The following is a 19,653-nucleotide window of genomic DNA, read 5'->3' on the forward strand; positions in this document are numbered from 1 at the left end:
ACATGTAATGTAATACGCAAAATCATAAAAAAAAACAAATCGATTTAATGCTATTAATTTGTATTGTCAAACCTTAACGACGCATTAATTTTTTTATTACATTTGTAGATTGAGATTAAAAAGTTATTTTGACCTGCTGAATAACTATTCAAATAATACTATAATCAAATTATATGACCGCTTAAAAATGTATAGTTCATAATTTAAAAAAAAATACCACAATAACACTAATAACTTTTTTTATTCCACGGCACAAGAACATTGAGAAGAGGTACCAACCAACATTGCCAGAGAAAATAATTTACATAAATTGCAATTATTTTATGGCTTTGCATGTTTTCAGTGCTTTTCTATTTTTTTTTATTATATATTTGGGTGTCCTTGCAAATTAAATTAGTCAGCAAACTTAATATATTTTTATTTAGTTGGAGATTAACTCCAGAATTATTTTTTTGTGACGGATCTGTAAGGTATTAAAGGTGATGTCATCTATGCGCGACATCAGTCACTTTGCATCGTGGGTAGTATGGAGTTATATATGTGCCATAATTCTTCAAAATTATATTTTGAGATCACAAACATTTTCGGCATGTGGAAGATGATATTGAGCACACACACACAAAAAAATATGCACATGCAAGATGATATTTGAAACACACCAAAAAAAAATTCTGCACGCACAAGATGATAATTTGAGAGCACAAAACCAAATCACTTTATTGTTACTCAACCATGTACACAAGGGCAACAGTAGGTGAAAGTCTTATGTGCAGTTCCGAGCAACATCTCACTCATGACAGTGATGAGACATATACCAATTACAATAAACATCAGATTTACACAACTTACTAAAGTAATATACAAATAATGACTCAACACAATATACACAATAAAATACAATGTGCAGTATACATTACAGAATAGACAGTATACAATAAAAATAATCTATATGTAAATGTGCACAAAGGTTGTATAGTGGTTGTATTGACATTCAGGCTGTCGGTTGATAGGCAGTTGCCAGTGTGTTGTTAGGATAAATATAATTATGACAGTCCAGTGTGTGATTAATAAAGTGCAGTGCTGATTATTGATCGTGAGAGATCAAGAGTTCAGAAGTCTGACTGCTTGGGGGAAGAAGCTGTCATGTAGTCGGCTGGTGCGGGTCCTGATGCTGCGATACCGCCTGCCTGATGGTAGCAGTGAGAACAGACCATGACTCCGGTGAGTCTCTGATGATCCTCCGAGCTTTTTTCACACACCGCCTGGTATATATGTCCTGGAGGGAGGGAAGCTCACCTCCGATGATGTTTCTGGCAGTTCGCACAACCCTTTGCAGGGCTTTGCAGTTGTGGGCGGTGCTATTGCCATTCACAACGGACTCAGTGTGGACGGACCATGCGAGTGATGTGGACACAAAAAAAATGTTCCGCAATTGAACTCTTCTTGCAAAAATAAATTCATTTTGAGTAAATGAAAATCAATTTTGTTTACGTTTATTTGAATGTGTATTTGCTCAGAATTCTTACATTTTGCTTTCTCCTCCTACCTACTCTGCGTGCAAAATACCTTTTTGCATGCTCAAACTATTATCTTGCGCATCAGAGAACATGTTTTGTGCGCTCAAAATAGAATTTTGCGCGCGCAGAATTTTGCCACATGTTTAACTCCATACGTGGGGAGGTGACGTGCAGTGCGCTCCACATTACTGTGCCGTAGGTGGCGGAAATGCACCTTTTACGTTGGTTTTCCAACCACCATAAAACATCACCGGAAGAAGAAGAAGAAGAAGAAGAAGAAGAAGAAGAAGAAGACGCACTACTGTTACCGGGCTGTTTCTCTGCTGTCTGTCCACAATTAAAGTGAGTGAGACTGGTTCACACTGCCGCGCGGTTCCTGCAGACCATGCCCCACGAGCCCGACCCCCCTCCGGCGAAGAGATTCAAGCCGGGGTCTCCCTTCTTCCGTCTGGATAAGAGGCCCGGTGGCATGCTGCTGCCCAGAGCGAGTCATGCGCCGACCAGCCTGGACGTGCAGAGGAAACAGCTTCCCATTTATCAGGCCAGAACTCAACTGATCAATCAGCTGAGACAGCTGCACAATGCTGTGCTCATCGGTAAGACATGCGCACAAACAGTCATGAGTGGAGTACTTGTGAATACCATGTTTTTAAGTATGTACGATGGCAATAGCATATAGGGGTACATTCTCTCACTGTAAATCCATTTTATTATCATTATTAAACATGATTTGAAATGTTTCATAGCTCAAATATCTATGTTCCTTGAACTCATTTATCTTAAATAGAATTCAGATTTTAAGTGTTAACTCAATCGAACAAAAAACAACAATAACAGCATAAATAAAGTAAACAAAAAATAGGCCCATGACACTAATCTCATAATTTATTCATGTTGCAACTTGCAAATCAGCAACACTGTTCAAAATTAAATTGTTCATTCAGACAACTCTGTTAGACTAGAAATGTTAGACAACATTTAGGGGAATATTGTTGGTCTGACGTGTGTTTTTATGTAGATGCAAAGTTATTTTAGTTATTTAAGTTATGAAGTATCTGTGTCTCCAAAACCCCCATAAGTAAGATAACATTCAGGGCGCAACGCTAAGGAGTTTTTCTTCTGAGTGCTGACTCCAGTCAGGTCTCCTTAGCAACCAAATTGGCCCGGTTGCTAGGGAGGGTAGAGTCACATGGGGTAACCTCCTTGTGGTCACTATAATGTGGTTCTCGCTCTCGGTGGGGCGTGTGGTGAGTTGTGCGTGGATGCCGCGGAGAATAGCGTGAAGCCTCCACACGCTCTACGTCTCCACGGTAACACGCTCAACAAGTCACGTGATAAGATGCGCGGATTGATGGTCTCAAACGCGGAGGCAACTACGCCACCACGAGAACTTACAGCGAATTGGGCATTCCGAATTGAGGAGGAAAAGGGGAGATAAAAAATACAGTGTCCCCCAAAACTGAATCACATTTATAATTTGCAAGATATGATTTATGCGTTATGCAATCCCATATGTGCTCTTTACAGATATAAATTCATAAATGCATCATATTAGCCTCAGCTCGGATAATAACAGCCTAATAGTCAAAGTGATCTTGCTTCATTTCATATCAAACGCCATTATCATTTACGTTTTGAAACATTTACATTTATGCATTTGGCAGATGCTTTTATCCAAAGTGACTTACAGTGCATTTATTACAGGGACAATCCCCCCGGAGCAACCTGGAGTTAAGTGCCTTACTCAAGGACACAATGGTGGTGACTGTGGGGATCAAACCAGTGTCCTTGAGTAAGGCACTTAACTCCAGGTTGCTCCGGGGGGATTGTCCCTGTAATAAGTGCACTGTATAATACATTGGTACTCAGAAGGTTGCTGGTTTGATCCCCACAGTCACCACCATTGTGTCCTTGAGTAAGTCACTTAACTCCAGGTTGTTCCGGGGGGATTGTCCCTGTAATAAGTGCACTGTATAATACATTGGTACTCAGAAGGTTGCTGGTTTGATCCCCACAGTCACCACCATTGTGTCCTTGAGTAAGTCACTTAACTCCAGGTTGTTCGGGGGATTGTCCCTGTAATAAGTGCTCTGTATAATACATTGGTACTCAGAAGGTTGCTGGTTTGATCCCCACAGTCACCACCATTGTGTCCTTGAGTAAGACACTTAACTCCAGGTTGTTCCGGGGGGATTGTCCCTGTAATAAGTGCTCTGTATAATACATTGGTACTCAGAAGGTTGCTGGTTTGATCCCCACAGTCATCATTGTGTCCTTGAGTAAGACACTTAACTCCAGGTTGCTCCGGGGGGATTGTCCCTGTAATAAGTGCACTGTATAATACATTGGTACTCAGAAGGTTGCTGGTTTGATCCCCACAGTCATCATTGTGTCCTTGAGTAAGGCACTTAACTCCAGGTTGCTCCGGGGGGACCGACGCAAGAAGATTTCTCATAAAGCTCCTAGATAATGTTGCATGAGAATGTGGGAATCAGGCATTGATAAACCTCAATAAATCCTTGTTTGAAATGCAACCAGGTTTTCTGCAGCACATACTCCCACTAACCGTTGTCTGTACTAAATGCATGCTGTTGTTAAATAAAGCTTGTTTAAACCCTGACCGTTACAGACACATTGGCATTTCTTTCAGGTGAGACCGGCTCCGGTAAAACTACACAGATACCACAGTACCTGTATGAAGCTGGCATTGGGCGGCAGGGTGTCATTGCGGTCACTCAACCGCGCCGAGTGGCAGCCTTATCACTGGCCGGACGAGTGGCAGAAGAGAAGAGAGTTCAATTGGGGAAACTGGTTGGTTCTCACTGACTCGCACACATGGCACATGACCTGTTATTGTGTCATACTGATTAAAGGTAAATATCTACTAACTCTGACTCTCAGGTGGGGTACACGGTGCGGTTTGAAGATGTCACGTCGTCCGAGACCAAGCTGAAGTTTATGACCGACGGGATGTTGTTGAGAGAGGCGATAGGAGATCCATTATTGCTGCGATACACTGTAGTGATTCTGGATGAAGCTCATGAGCGTACGGTGCACACGGACGTCCTGTTCGGTGTGGTGAAGACGGCCCAGCGCAAACGCACCGAACAGAATAAAGTACCACTAAAGGTACAAAAGAATCTGAATTATATATGCAAGATGTTCATTGGAAAATGAGAGTCAGAACATGAGCCACAACTATTGAGTCACAATTGTCCATTGAAATAATAGTTGCAATTGTTTTGATCTAAACGTTCCTCAAATGCAAACGTAAATCTAGTTTAGTCATTCTTTAGTCATCTGCTCTGTTCAGTGAACGAGTGCTGTTTATCTTCAGGTTCTGGTGATGTCTGCAACCATGGATGTGGACTTGTTCTCTCAATACTTCAACAAATCTCCAGTTCTGTATCTGGAGGGCCGACAGCATCCCATTCAGATCTACTACACCAAACGGCCTCAGTCAGACTACCTCCAGGCAGCTCTGGTGTCTATATTTCAGATTCACCAGGTCCGTTCACTCACACACAGTTCAGTATGGAGAACCAAAGTCTGCCAATATTACAAATGAATGAATGTGAGCAAACTGTCCTCTGATTGGTCAGGATGTTTGTGTGTTGTTCTGGGTTTTAGCTCATACAGCGATAAACCGCTTGGAATTAAATACTGGGATGTGCCAACTGAGTGCCCTTCCGGCCCCGCCTACACACAGGCTTTTCCGCACCTCTCTAGAGCTGGGGAGGGGGATGAGGGGAGGGAAAAATGAGGAGAGGGAAAGGGCTAGGCAGAGCGACAATGAGAGAGAGAGAGAAAAACTTGCTCGCCGGTTCCCAGACACACCGTCGCCTGGTCCTCGACCCTCTGCCGGACAACAGCCGTTCCTCCTTGGTGGACCAGAGCAAGTCTTCAGACTCCTGGCGGACGGAACACCCCTCTGGTGGATGGTAGGGAGCCCCTCCGCCTCTGGCAGCGGCTCCACCGCTTCAGCAGCGAGCCTCTCCTACCCTTGTGGACGGCGGCATTCCTCCTCGTCCTGACACCCGGCAGCGACGACTCAGTCCCCCGGCTGACGGCCGCGGCTGCTCCTTTGGGTGGACGGCAGTGGCGAGGACTCCGACAGCGCATCCCTCCTACTTCCCGTGTTTCGGCACCAATGCAACAAAGGTTAAGGTTGGGAAAGGATGAGGCAGGAACCGGCTGAACAGACAAAATAATATTTAATCTAAACAAAAAGACACAAACACAAATACACACATGGCAGCTGCATGTGGCTCTCTCTCTCAAACTGCCGCATTGGCTGCACTTATCCCTCTCCTCGGCTGATTAGTGCGTAGTCACGGCCTGGCCCCGCCCTTCTCCTTGTCACACCAACATACACAAGTCCAACAAGTCTTAAGGGGGTCGCACACCGGACACGTCTGGCGGAGTACATGCCGTGTTCAAAAATTGGAAACAATTGCTTTCTATGGATGTACGCAAACCTGTCAGTGGTGCCCAGCTACGACTCTGGAGGCTGCTCAATTTTCCGGCGCAATGCGTATAGTTTTCCAAATTGTTATCAAAGACTGTCCGGTGTGCGACGGCCTTTACACTTTAGTGTGACAAATATGTGTGTTTTAAATGTTACTTTTACTCTTATAGGAAGCTCCACCTTCTCACGATATCCTTGTGTTTATGACGGGGCAAGAGGAGATCGAAGCGTTGGCACGCACCTGTCGAGACATCGCTAAACACCTGCCTGACACCTGCGTACCAATGACAGTCATCCCGCTGTACGCCTCTCTCCCCCCGACTCAACAGCTCCGGGTCTTTCAGCCCACACCAAAGGTCACTACAGACATACAGAGACATGTAGCATTGATCACATGAGTGATGATGCGTATGAATGTTGAGGTATTAAAGGGATAGTTTGACATGTTTAGGGTGTGTTCACACTTGGCAGGTTTGTTTAGATTAAAACGAACTCTGGTGCGATTGCTCTGTTAGTGCGGTCCATTTGAACAAGTGCGAACGCTGCCATCCGAACATTGGTGTGCACCAAACAAGCGGACCGAGATCGCCTGAATAGCGGGTCTTGGTCCGCGTCTAAATGAACTCTGGTGCGGTTCGATTGATGAACGCAACATGGACTAAAGACGTCTAAACGGACCAGAAACAGGAAGTAATTTGCCTTTAATACTGACCTCAAGCATACCTGGTTCTTCTCATCATAGGAGTGATGTTGCCCATTACAGTTCGGTACTGGCATCAGAACCACCCGTCCACCGTCCTCGCAGCATATCTTCATTTGTGTGAGCAACAGAGGAATTCCTGCCGCTGTTTTGACTCTTTTACACATTTTATTAACTCTTCGTTTGTTCTCAGCTGGTGAAAATACCACCGTATATACATATATAAATATAACGAGTGCATTTAGCCCAGCAGCAGCATTGTTTTGGATGTTCGGCAAGTTCCGTCATCGGCAAAATATAGGATATAAAAGCAGCCCAATCAGGTTGTGGTTTCCCTGATGCCTTTAGTTTTGTATCTTTAGGTTCGGTGTTAAAAATGCCAGTGTGAACACTACATGAACCAGGACTAAATGTATCATTTTATTTTTTGGTAACCGAACTACATGTGTGAACACACCCTTATGTACCCTCATGTTGTTGAAAACCGGCATACATTTGTTTCTTCCGTGGAACACAAAAGGAATTTATTTTGCCATATAATGATGGTGAATAGTGACTCTAGAGCTACATAAAGAAACACCATAAAACCACAAAGATGTGACTCGTGCATTATTTTCAAAGTCTACTGAAGCCGAACGATCACTTTGTGCATGTTAGCAATGTCATTAATCACTCTAATCGAATCGTTGATCAACACACACATGGAGCTAGAACACGCACACACGGAGCTAGAACACACACGGAGCTAGAACACGCACGCACACACGGAGCTAGAACACACACGGAGCTAGAACACACACGGAGCTAGAACACACGCGCACACACGGAGCTAGAACACACGCGCACACACGGAGCTAGAACACACGCGCACACACGGAGCTAGAACACACGCGCACACGGAGCTAGAACACACACGGAGCTAGAACACGCAGCACACGAGCTAGAACACACAGCACTGCAGAGCTAGAACACACGCGGAGCTAGAACACACAGGAGCTAGAACACCGCGCACACGGAGCTAGAACACACACGGAGCTAGAACACACGCGCACACACGGAGCTAGAACACACACGGAGCTAGAACACACGCGCACACACGGAGCTAGAACACACACGGAGCTAGAACACACGCGCACACACGGAGCTAGAACACACACGGAGCTAGAACACACACGGAGCTAGAACACACACGGAGCTAGAACACACACGCGCACACACGGAGCTAGAACACACGCGCACACACGGAGCTAGAACACACACGGAGCTAGAACACACGCGCACACACGGAGCTAGAACACGCGCGCGCACACGGAGCTAGAACGCGAGCGCTCGCACGGAGCTAGAACGCAGCCTCGCACGAGCTAGAACGCAGCCGCGAGCTAGAACGCGCGCGCACACACGGAGCTAGAACACGCACGGAGCTAGAACACGCACGGAGCTAGAACACGCACGGAGCTAGAACACGCACGGAGCTAGAACACACGTACACATGGAGCTAGAACATGTGGAGACACTGTATATTAAGTCTGTATATGTCAACTGTAGGTAGCACGATTGTTAAAATAAACTAGAATGGGCAGAACTTTAACAGCATTTATTAATCTTAGATCGTGTTACACATTGACCACTGGGTGGCGCTAGTAAATAACACCGTCTACAGTCTACAATTAAAAGCAAAATCTGCTGTTTAAAAATACAAATGTATAAACTACCTTGCACAAATTCTTCAGTTTTGTTAACCTTTAAATGCATGGGTGTTGTGTTAGACAATAGGAAATACTTGGATATATAGTGACCTGGCATGTATACAGAAAATAATAGAGTAAAATATATTTGAGCATTTACTTCTTGGTTAAAGAGCAGCTATTATGGTTTTTAAACGTGCCTAATTTAGTTTTAAAGGTCTCATATAATAGATTTACATGCATCCAAGGTCAAAAAACATTTTAATTTGCTCCTTTTTTTTCCCCAGTGTCAAAAACGTCTCGTTGAATGATCCGTTCTAAAGCATTCATTCTAAACTCCACCTTTCAGAGAGCATACTCTGCTCTGATTGGTCCGTTCTAAAGCATTCATTCTAAACTCCACCTTTCAGAGAGCATACTCTGCTCTGATTGGTCCGTTCTAAAGCATTCATTCTAAACTCCACCTTTCAGAGAGCATACTCTGCTCTGATTGGTCCGTTCTAAAGCATTCATTCTAAACTCCACCTTTCAGAGAGCATACTCTGCTCTGATTGGTCCGTTCTAAAGCATTCATTCTAAACTCCACCTTTCAGAGAGCATACTCTGCTCTGATTGGTCCGTTCTAAAGCATTCATTCTAAACTCCACCTTTCAGAGAGCATACTCTGCTCTGATTGGTCCGTTCTAAAGCATTCATTCTAAACTCCACCTTTCAGAGAGCATACTCTGCTCTGATTGGTCCGTTCTAAAGCATTCATTCTAAACTCCACCTTTCAGAGAGCATACTCTGCTCTGATTGGTCCGTTCTAAAGCATTCATTCTAAACTCCGCCTTTCAGAGAGCATACTCTGCTCTGATTGGTCAGATGTCCCAGTCTGTTGTGATTGGTCTACCGCTTAGTGTAGTGTTTGAGGGCGGGTCAAAGCTGTTCACGAGCAGCCAATGAAGACCAGAGGCGGGTTTATGTTACCAAATTCTGTAGGTTAGTACAGGAACTGAGTCTGGAATTATTAACGACTCGTTTCAGGTGTTCAGAATCGGTTCGTTCTTTTGGGAGTCAATAACTCCATTTGTCCTGTACTTTGATTTGTGAAACTTTTCAGACTTTTTTACATTCACAAACAGCGATATAACACACTACATGAACGGTCATATTTGTAAAATCATAATAGGTGCTCTTTAAATGTATATCAAGTCAATCCCTGAAACTTCAATGCCACCTTGAGTAAGAAATAGCGTTATTAATATGTGTGTACATGCATATGAGATTATTACTATTATTATACTTTTAATGCTTTCTCTGTTGCTATATGTCACAGCTCATGTTTAGACAGACCAACAATATTTGGATATTTATTTGACCTTCATCTGGAACTCTTCACTTCTGCAGTAGACGGTGTGTTTCAAAAGCATAGACAACTTGTTATATTAAAATATATTATTATAATTACATTTTACCATGAAAGCCTGCACATGACATATAGCAACAGAGAAAGCGTTAAAAGCATGAGATTACATGTTTACTGATAGTGGCACCTGGTGGCCAAGGTTGGTACCGCATTCCCTTTTTTTGAAGAGATGAAAAAATAAATTTTTGAATAGAGAAAAAAAGTGCTGGAGTTTGACAGCCCAGAATCACTAAACACTTTCATTATATCACTTAAACGACACGTTTCTTGATTCACAAAAAAACAAGAAAGTCATACGGGTTTGGAACAACCTGAGGGTCAGCAAATGATGACAGAATTGTCATTTTGGCTTAACTTTTCCTCAAATAGTAAAAAACAAAAATCCCTTTTTTTGTGTGTGCATTAGGGATCCAGGAAAGTCGTCCTCTCCACAAATATCGCCGAGACGTCCATCACCATCTCCGGGATCAAATACGTCATCGACACGGGGATGGTGAAAGCGAAACGCTACAATCCAGGTGAAACTTTCAGTCCGAATGTGTTCACTAGTGTCTGTTTAGCTGTGTGGGGGATTGAGTTTAAAAAAGGGCTGTTTACTTGAATCAGACAGCGGTTTGGAGGTACTGGCAGTTCAGCGAGTTTCGAAAGCACAGGCGTGGCAGCGTGCGGGTCGAGCGGGGAGAGAAGATGCTGGATTCTGTTACCGTCTGTACACTGAAGAGGAGTTTGATAACCTCGCCAACATGACCGTCCCGGAGATACAGAGGTACAGCGCGTGCTTCCTGTATTCAAATGCGGATTCATAAGATGGCCTCTTGATTTCTTTATTACATACAGAGACCCCTGGTGTAATCTCATGCACTGTCAACGGCTCTCCGTTTGGCAAAGTAGGGGCCGTTTACACATGACACGTTCTTGCGTTTAATGTTTTTTTCATTGTTGTGTCCTTTATTCAGCGTCTTGATGGTGTGTCAAGTTACAGACAGTTTGACTTCTAAAACGTGTTTTAAAAATGTTTTATCAAACTAAATATTTATGAACTGCATGACAAATTTAGAGGTGCCAGCGTCCAATACAAATGTTCTGTCTGGTTCTGTAGGTGTAATTTGGCCAGTGTCGTACTGCAGCTGCTGGCGTTGGGCGTTCCTGATGTCCTCAACTTTGACTTCATGTCTAAACCATCACCCGGTAAGATTGAAAACGCTAATGGTGCGTTCACATACAACGCGGAAAAAAAATGTCCGTCTTTGCATTGACTTTGTATGTAATCACGCCGCTCGAAGTGCTCGATTTGCGTTGTATGTGAATGCACCATAACATGTACATTATTAATTCAATGTATGCTTTTACTGTCTGAATCTGTTTAATTTGCGTGTGCTTTTACAACACTAGGCAATAAAGCAATAAGCCTGAAGAAATATATTGCGAAGTACGTTACAGTGATTTTACCACGGTTAAGGGGTGTTCTTGGCATTCATGTTTTATGTAAGGGATAATGTACAGTCAGCTGGTAGTTATCACTAAATAAACACAGACAGGGTGATCAGGACCCCAACGTGAAGCAGAGCATTCTTGCATCACCATGTCGGGGTACATTATCCCGCTTATTACATGGCTAATAACCAAATAAGTAAATAAATGGAAATGGCTTCCTTGTAGAGATCACAAAGATGTTGGAAAGGTGACTCGCAATATCCTGATGTGACTTGATCCCCGGATTTGCACTTGTTACTCAGAAATGCCAATCCACTAGATGGCGCCATTGACTAATCGGAATCGAGTATCCCAGAGGGCCGTTTAACCATTTCTGTTATTTGTTCTGTGTATGGTGTGTTCAGAGTCTCTCCGGATGGCCGTGGAGCAGCTTTACATTCTGGGGGCTGTCGAGAAAAAAGATGAACAGGTGTTATTGACGCCGCTGGGCAAAAATATGGCCTGCTTACCCTTAGAGCCGCGCTTCTCTAAAGTAAGAATCGAGTCATTTAGTTTTCTTTGAAAAACATGCTAACAATGGTAGCAGCACCTAGTAACATGTTAGCAATGTCTAGCTAAATGTTAAAACATGATAGCAGTGTCTAACATCATGCTAACAATGCCTAGAATCATATTAGCAATGCCTAGCAACATGCTAAACTATGCTAGCAATGCCTAGTAATGCAGTATGCTACAACATACTAGTAATGTATAGCATGTTAAAACATGATAGCAGTGCCTAACGACATATTAGCAAAGTCTAGCTACATGTTAAAACATTCTAACAATGCCTAGCAATGTGCTTGCAATGCCTAGCTACATGCTAGCAACACTAATCAATATAGTAGCAATGATTAACAACATGTTACCAATGCTAGCAACCATCTAAACATGCTAGCAACTTTTCTTTGAAAACACAGAGTTAATTAATTTGTTTAATTGTGTTTTGAAAGCTTTACAGCCTGAAATATACTTTTCCATGCAATGACTGTAAAGCTCCAAAAAGAAAATGAATCCATAGAAATACCAAAAGAACAAAGAAGATTTTCTCAAGGGAATAATTCTGTGTGGTGTGTCGTTGACCGTCAGCGTGCTCTCTCTCTATCTATAGACTGTCCTGATGTCTCCGGACTTCTCCTGCACTGAGGAGGTTCTGACCATCATCTCTCTGCTGTCTGTGGACTCTGTGCTCTACAACCCCCCCGCTCGCAGAGACGACGTCCTCGCTGTCCGCAAGAAATTCATTTCCAGCGAGGGCGATCACATGACCCTCCTCAACATCTACAGAGCGTTTAGGAAAGTCAGCGGCAACAAGGTACGAATCATGCATTGAACATGGATTTGCATGTCTCGCAGGTTATGACATCTGCATTAAGATTTTGAGATAATGACAAAATCAATATTTGCATGATTGTGTTGATGTTAATGAAAAGCATGAGTTTATATGTGAGTTTGCATGATGTGAATATACAGCTGCAACTGTCATTGGACAAAAATAGAAATCGTGTTTACAAATGGAAATCAGCCGGACAAGACATTACACGTGATATATGAGATAAATGTTAACATAAACAATGTTGTGACTAGAGACTACTGTGATAGAATCACTAACCTTTTCTGTGTAAAGTTAGATCCGTCAGTTAATCTCCTGTCATGACTATTACAAGTTCACTCACCTGGAAGAGTAGTCCCGATTTATATAACACATATAGAAGCTACACTTTCCCTTTGACTTCCATTGTAAATGCATTAATGTAAACGTGATTCATGCTTGTTTTCACAAACTGAGCACTGCTTCAAAATTCTTCGTACTTCACACTTTGCAACAGGATTGGTGTCGAGAAAACTTTGTGAACAGCAGGAACATGGGACTTGTGTCAGAAGTCCGTGCCCAGCTCAAAGATATCTGCATCAAGGTAAACGCACACATACTGATGTAGACAGCATGGTTTCTAATATTGAAGCTTATTATTATTCTTCCGAGACCAACATTTTATGAATGTCACTCCTCCTAGAGCTTTCAAGCTACATCCACCAAACAAAAGACCTTCAGACTTTTCCGACTTGTGCTATATAGTGTGCTATATCTTTTCTAACTGATCGGAATTATGGTATTCCTGTAGCGGACTTCCAAACTAGATAGAACATGCTAGCAATGTTTAGCTACATGTTAGCAATGCCTAGCAACATTGTGTTAACAATGCCTAACTTGATAGCAGTGTCAAACAACGTGCTAAAACATGATAGCAGTGTCAAACAACATGATAAAACATGCAAACAATGCCTAGCATCATGTTAGCAATGCCTAGCATCATGTTAGCAATGCCTAGCAACATGGTAACAATTCCTAGCAATATGTTAACAACGCCTAACTATATGCTAAACTATGTTATCAATGCCTGGATACATGTTAAAACATTTTAACAATGCCTAGCAATATGCTAAACAATGCTAACAACACCTAGTAAATGCTACAACATGCTAGCGATGTATAGCAACATGTTAGCGATTTCTAGATAAATGTTAAAACATGATAACAGTGCCTAACAACATGTTAAAACATGTTAGCAATGTCCAACAGTATAATAGCAATATGTTAGTTACATGTTAACAACACCTAGCAATGACCTAGCAATGCCTAGTTACATGTTAAACTATGGTAGCAATGCCTAACAACATGTTAGAACATGCTAACAATGCCTAGCTACACGCTAAAACATGCTAGCAATGTTTAGCTACATGTTAACAATGCCTAGCAATATGCTAACAATGCCTAGCAACATGTTAACAATGCTTAACAACATTCTAACTATGGTAGCAATGCTAATAACATGTTAGCAATGTCTAGCTAAATGTTAAAACATGATAGCAGTGTTTGACAACATGCTAGCAATATCTAACGGCATAATAGCAATGCTTAGCAACATGCTAACAATTCCTAACAATATGCTAACAACACCTAGCTACATGTTAAACTATGCTAGCAATGCCTATTAATATGTTAAACTATGCTAGTAATGTATAGCAGCATGCTAAACATGATAGCAGTGCCTAATGACATAATAGCAAATCTTAGCTACATGTTTAAACATTCTAACAATGCCTTTCAACGTGCTAGCAATTCCTAGCTACATTTTTAGCAACACCAATCAATATAATAGCAATGACTAACAACATTCTAGCAATAGCCTGCAACATATTCTGTCTATCTATCTGACAGTTTATTTGACTAGCTGGTTGTTTGTTTGTAATAGCTGTATACATTTCAAACTTTTAAAACTAGTTTAAACTTTCAGCCTTTGTCAAGCCAACACTTACTATCTAGTTAATAATGTTGTATGACATGGGGAAAATATTACTGCACATAACAAAGTATGTCAAATTAAAAGAATATCCAATTTAACCCGGAGTATATCACGCAGATTGCAACTATATCAGCAATTCCGGTTTGTCTTCAGTTCAAAAAATACTTGTGACTCTCTATTATTAAAATACTTTTTATCTTCTCTGTAGATGAATATGAAGATGGAATCATCTCAATCAGACTTGGCGAACGTCCGTCGTTGTTTGGCTCACGGTTTGTTTATGAACGCTGCAGAATTGCAGCTGGACGGCAGTTACGTGGCTTTAGACACGCACCAGACTGTGGCGATCCACCCGTCCTCCGTTCTGTTCCAGGCCAAACCAGCGTACGTGGTTTTTAATGAGCTGCTGCACACGACGCGCTGCTATATGAGGGATCTGTGCCTGGTGGATTCTGATTGGCTGCACGAAGCCGCGCCGGAATATTTCCGCCGCAAGCTCCGCGCAAGCAGGAGTTAGCCCTCCCGGACACAAGAGGGCGGTAATGCTGCAGCTGAATGACACGTTCTGACATCACATTTATTATTCCTGAAGAGTGCATGATTGAAGAGCAATTCTAGCCTTAGACACGTTTTTACACGATATGCATTTTGTTCACGTTAACGTTTGGACGTTTGCGCTGTTTTGTGCAAATATGCAACACATTTGTCAGTTTTGCCAAACACTTTTAGTCGTTTGGGTAATCGAGTGCTTTGTTAACCAAATCTTTTCTAGAACCGAGTCGTTTCTACTTGCGATATTAAATGCAAAGTTTTCATGCCTGTTTCTACAGATGTTTTACAAACTGTTTTAGAGTTCTGATTGGATGACATTTGTTTCTGGAATGTCTGCATGTTTCTTTAAATCAGGTTGGTCCAGGAGTAAACGTGAGAAACGTTTCATTGAAGTGTTGCCGCTGGATCAAAGTTATCTGTGATCAAATTAAGACTAAAACAAATGTCTTGCAGTGTGAGTCGGGAAATAAGAAAAAAAAAATTATATGAATTGTTTTTTCACATTACTCTTGGTTTTTGCGTAATTGTCATAAATACAATGTCCCATAATGTACGGGGGGGGAGGGGTTTCTCTTCAACTTTTTTTTTTTTTTTGAAGAGAGAAATAATTTTTTTCCCGTACATTATGTAAATTGAAGACTTCGGCTCAGGAACGAACCATTTCTTCTTTAACAGTTTTCATTTATTTATTTATTTATAATAATGCAAAAAATCCCAATGGTCCTAAAAAACCCAAATCAAAATATTGTTCCTTATATATTTCTTTTGATTTTGGCCATTTCTTGACCGTTTTTGTGAGACTCTCCCATTAAGTGTTTGTGAGGAGGAAGTAACTGCACACGTACAGACACGCCGTTCTGAACAACATATAATGTGTGCCGTGACTCCGTCATTTAATGCACAAACACAAGTGCTGAAATAATGATATGTCAGCGTTAGGTGTTGTTTTGCTGGTGGAATAATCACTGAATATTTGAATTCACCTGAAGCCTAAAATAGTGTTGCATTACCGTCGTTTCTTAAGAATAAAAAACCATCTTAGACATTCTTAGACGCCTTATTAAATAAGACGTAACAGCCATTACACTATAAATACAGCACCAAACTGTTGCACTGTCCGATGTGAGCAATATGGAGTCTCTAAATCCACGTGCCAATGTTAAGATTTGGAATTCTAGATTGATTTATTTGCACGGAGGAAATATTAGATGATAATATTACGCATAGTAATGCATGCTACTGTTAGTCTGGGGAACAACAGCACATCATTTAACAATGCATTTCTTGATTGCGTCACAAATCCACGTGTTGTTGGACGTATAAGTGATGAATGTCTGCTGTGCATGAAATAACATGGTCAAATATGACCGCTCAGGTTTCTGTGGGACGCTGGACATCAGCACATCTTTAGGATCAGGATTTTTACAGTTCTTCACAGTTTCTGTTAAAGCATGTGGAAGAATCACACATTACACAGTATTATTGATCAAAATAAATATGAGTTCAAAATGAGTTTTTTCTGCCTCATCTCGTTATTAAATTCACTTGATGATGAATTTAATGTTTATGCTTCATGCCATAAACGGTCGTTTCTGACCTGCATTTGAATGAGATATAATGATGTTTGTGTAAGATTATAAATTCATTCGTTCATATAAAAAGCCAAAGAGGATAAACCTTGATTGGCCGATGTTTTCTGAATGCATTAACCATCCTTGGTCTAATTTTTCTTGAACCCCACCCCCACACATTAGTTTCTATTGACCTCCATTGTGTGGCTGTCAGTGTGTGTGAGTGTGTGTGTGTGTGTGTGTGTGCAATTATGAGTGAACTTATAAATAACATGTTGTACTGTTATTTTACAGCTTTCTTGTAAGTCTTTGTCTGAACCGGCTCAGATTGACCCACGAGTTCTTTTTCATTGCATCACTTATAAATGCATGAAATTAATAATTTTAACATCGTCAGATCCGAATCACCTCTGTGGAGGATGTAATGACGTTTCATGCCGAAAAGTTTAAATACTCACATACGTCACTCAAATCTAATCGGTCGCAGTTCAGTGTTGGTCATGTAGTGATGGGCGGATCGATCCTAAAAGTATCGATACTTCCAATAATGATGTTGTATCGAAAATATCGATTCTAAATAATGTATTTCATTTTTTTAACTAGGGGTATTATTATTTGGTTATCACGAACAATAATCATAAGCTTCAAAGTGAAATAAAATGGATCAGGCTATATTAGCAAATACTTGTTCTTGTACGGATGGTCGCCAGAACAACGAGCTTTTGACCCGGAACTTTTTCAATCTAATAACGCGATACCACCGCACCGTTGAGTGAATTGTGTTTTATTATTATTATTTTAATTGTGCAGATATTCTCTCTAAACGCGCGCGGAGATGCACTGGGGAGCGCTAGCAAGATCCACCAATCAGAACCTTCATTTCAGACGCGATTGGATATTAACCAATCATATCTTCCGTTTCAGTAAGGGGCGGGACATTTCCAGCGTCTGACACAATCCCCCCAGAGCAACCTGGAGTTAAGTGTCTTACTCAAGGACACAATGGTGGTGACTGTGGGGATCAAACCAGCAACCTTCTGAGTACCAATGTATTATACAGTGCACTTATTACAGGGACAATCCCCCCGGAACAACCTGGAGTTAAGTGTCTTACTCAAGGACACAATGGTGGTGACTGTGGGGATCAAACCAGCAACCTTCTGAGTACCACTGTATTATACAGTGCACTTATTACAGGGACAATCCCCCCGGAGCAACCTGGAGTTAAGTGTCTTATTCAAGGACACAATGGTGGTGGCTGTGGGGATCAAACCAGCAACCTTCTGAGTACCAATGTATTATACAGAGCACTTATTACAGGGACAATCCCCCCGGAGCAACCTGGAGTTAAGTGTCTTACTCAAGGACACAATGGTGGTGACTGTGGGGATCAAACCAGCAACCTTCTGATTACCAATGTATTATACAGAGCACTTATTACAGGGACAATCCCCCCGGAGCAACCTGGAGTTAAGTGTCTTACTCAAGGACACAATGGTGGTGACTGTGGGGATCGAACCAGCAACCTTCTGATTACCAATGTATTATACAGAGCACTTATTACAGGGACAATCCCCCCGGAGCAACCTGGAGTTAAGTGTCTTACTCAAGGACACAATGGTGGTGACTGTGGGGATCGAACCAGCAACCTTCTGATTACCAATGTATTATACAGAGCACTTATTACAGGGACAATCCCCCCGGAGCAACCTGGAGTTAAGTGTCTTACTCAAGGACACAATGGTGGTGACTGTGGGGATCAAACCAGCAACCTTCTGATTACCAGTTATGTGCTTTAGTCCACTAAGCCAAATCGTTTATATTTCTAAGTAGGAAAACAATTTCACTCTACACAGAAAAGCACATAATATTACACAATATATATTTTTTTATGTAGGATATATATGTAATACAAGATAAAGTGTTATCGTGAACATTACTACACTCTTATTAATGCTAACCAGTTGATTGCGTATTATTAATTAGTTTATTAGTTAGAATAATAATCAAGCATTAACAATTTTCATAGCAGCATAATAAAAGGAACAATAATGACACTTATTAATTTAAATTCATATTTAAAATGAAGTTACTATACCATTGATTTACTACAGTAATATTGTAGTAACCATGGTTACTTGTGTGGTAACTATGGCTTAGCATAATACCATAGTTAAACTATACTGTATTACTGTAGTGAAATGGTTAATTTTTGTAAGGGTAAACAAAACAGAAGTCTAATCATTTTGTGTTTAGGCATAAAAAATTATTATAATGACTAAAAATATTATTTTCAATTACCCATTTTATCCGAAGTAATCACAAAACAAATAATTTAACAGAAGTATCGGTATCATTGATATTGGACTTGAAAATATTGGGATCAGGTGGAAAGAAAATCTCAAGGTCATGTCACATATACATCTAGCTGTGGTAAATATAGGATACTGGTCTGACAGCACGGGATGAGCTGGAGATATCATTGCTTGTGTAAGTATATTTATTTGTGTCGACTCTGAAATTGAAGCCTTATGAGTGTCACAGATATTGTGAAATATGCAGTTTTGGCATCCTGATAAACACGCTCCAACATGCTCGAGAGGGTCAATAAATGCACAAGTCATTGCAGAAATGGCTCAGAAAAGTCTAAATAAAAGTTTGCAAGTGCGGATTAATGGAACCAAGATGATCGTCACGTGATCCAGATTTTACTTCCATGATCTTATTTTGTTTTCATTTGACGTCATAACGTTTCTTTGCTTACATTTTTGCCATATTCTATTAGAGCTGTCGCGTTGTTTTGACGAGTGCTTGTGTTCGAAACTGTGGAGATTAGTAATAATCAAAACTGAGATTGATTTAATTCAATGTATACATTTATTTGAATGCTTTTAAAAGCCACACTTTGAGAATTATGCACATTTTATTTATGATTTAAAGAAATTATTTTCTCAAAGACATAATTTTCGTTCAG

General features: G+C 41.2%; 1 protein-coding gene across 1 annotated transcript; it reads left to right on the top strand.

Moving 5' to 3' along the window:
• The first annotated feature begins 1,794 nt into the window (after positions 1-1,794).
• Positions 1,795-16,604, top strand: dhx33 (DEAH (Asp-Glu-Ala-His) box polypeptide 33). The gene is made up of 12 exons (XM_052125920.1): positions 1,795-2,113; positions 4,168-4,328; positions 4,419-4,646; positions 4,855-5,025; positions 6,156-6,341; positions 10,185-10,296; positions 10,385-10,544; positions 10,878-10,966; positions 11,617-11,744; positions 12,363-12,566; positions 13,081-13,167; positions 14,765-16,604. Exons 1-12 carry the CDS (start codon positions 1,903-1,905, stop codon positions 15,071-15,073), a joined length of 2,046 nt encoding a protein of 681 aa, XP_051981880.1. The 5' UTR covers positions 1,795-1,902; the 3' UTR covers positions 15,074-16,604.
• The last annotated feature ends 3,049 nt before the right edge of the window (positions 16,605-19,653 follow it).

This window comes from Xyrauchen texanus, chromosome 4 (genome assembly GCF_025860055.1).
Source record: "Xyrauchen texanus isolate HMW12.3.18 chromosome 4, RBS_HiC_50CHRs, whole genome shotgun sequence".
Lineage (NCBI taxonomy): Eukaryota > Metazoa > Chordata > Actinopteri > Cypriniformes > Catostomidae > Xyrauchen > Xyrauchen texanus.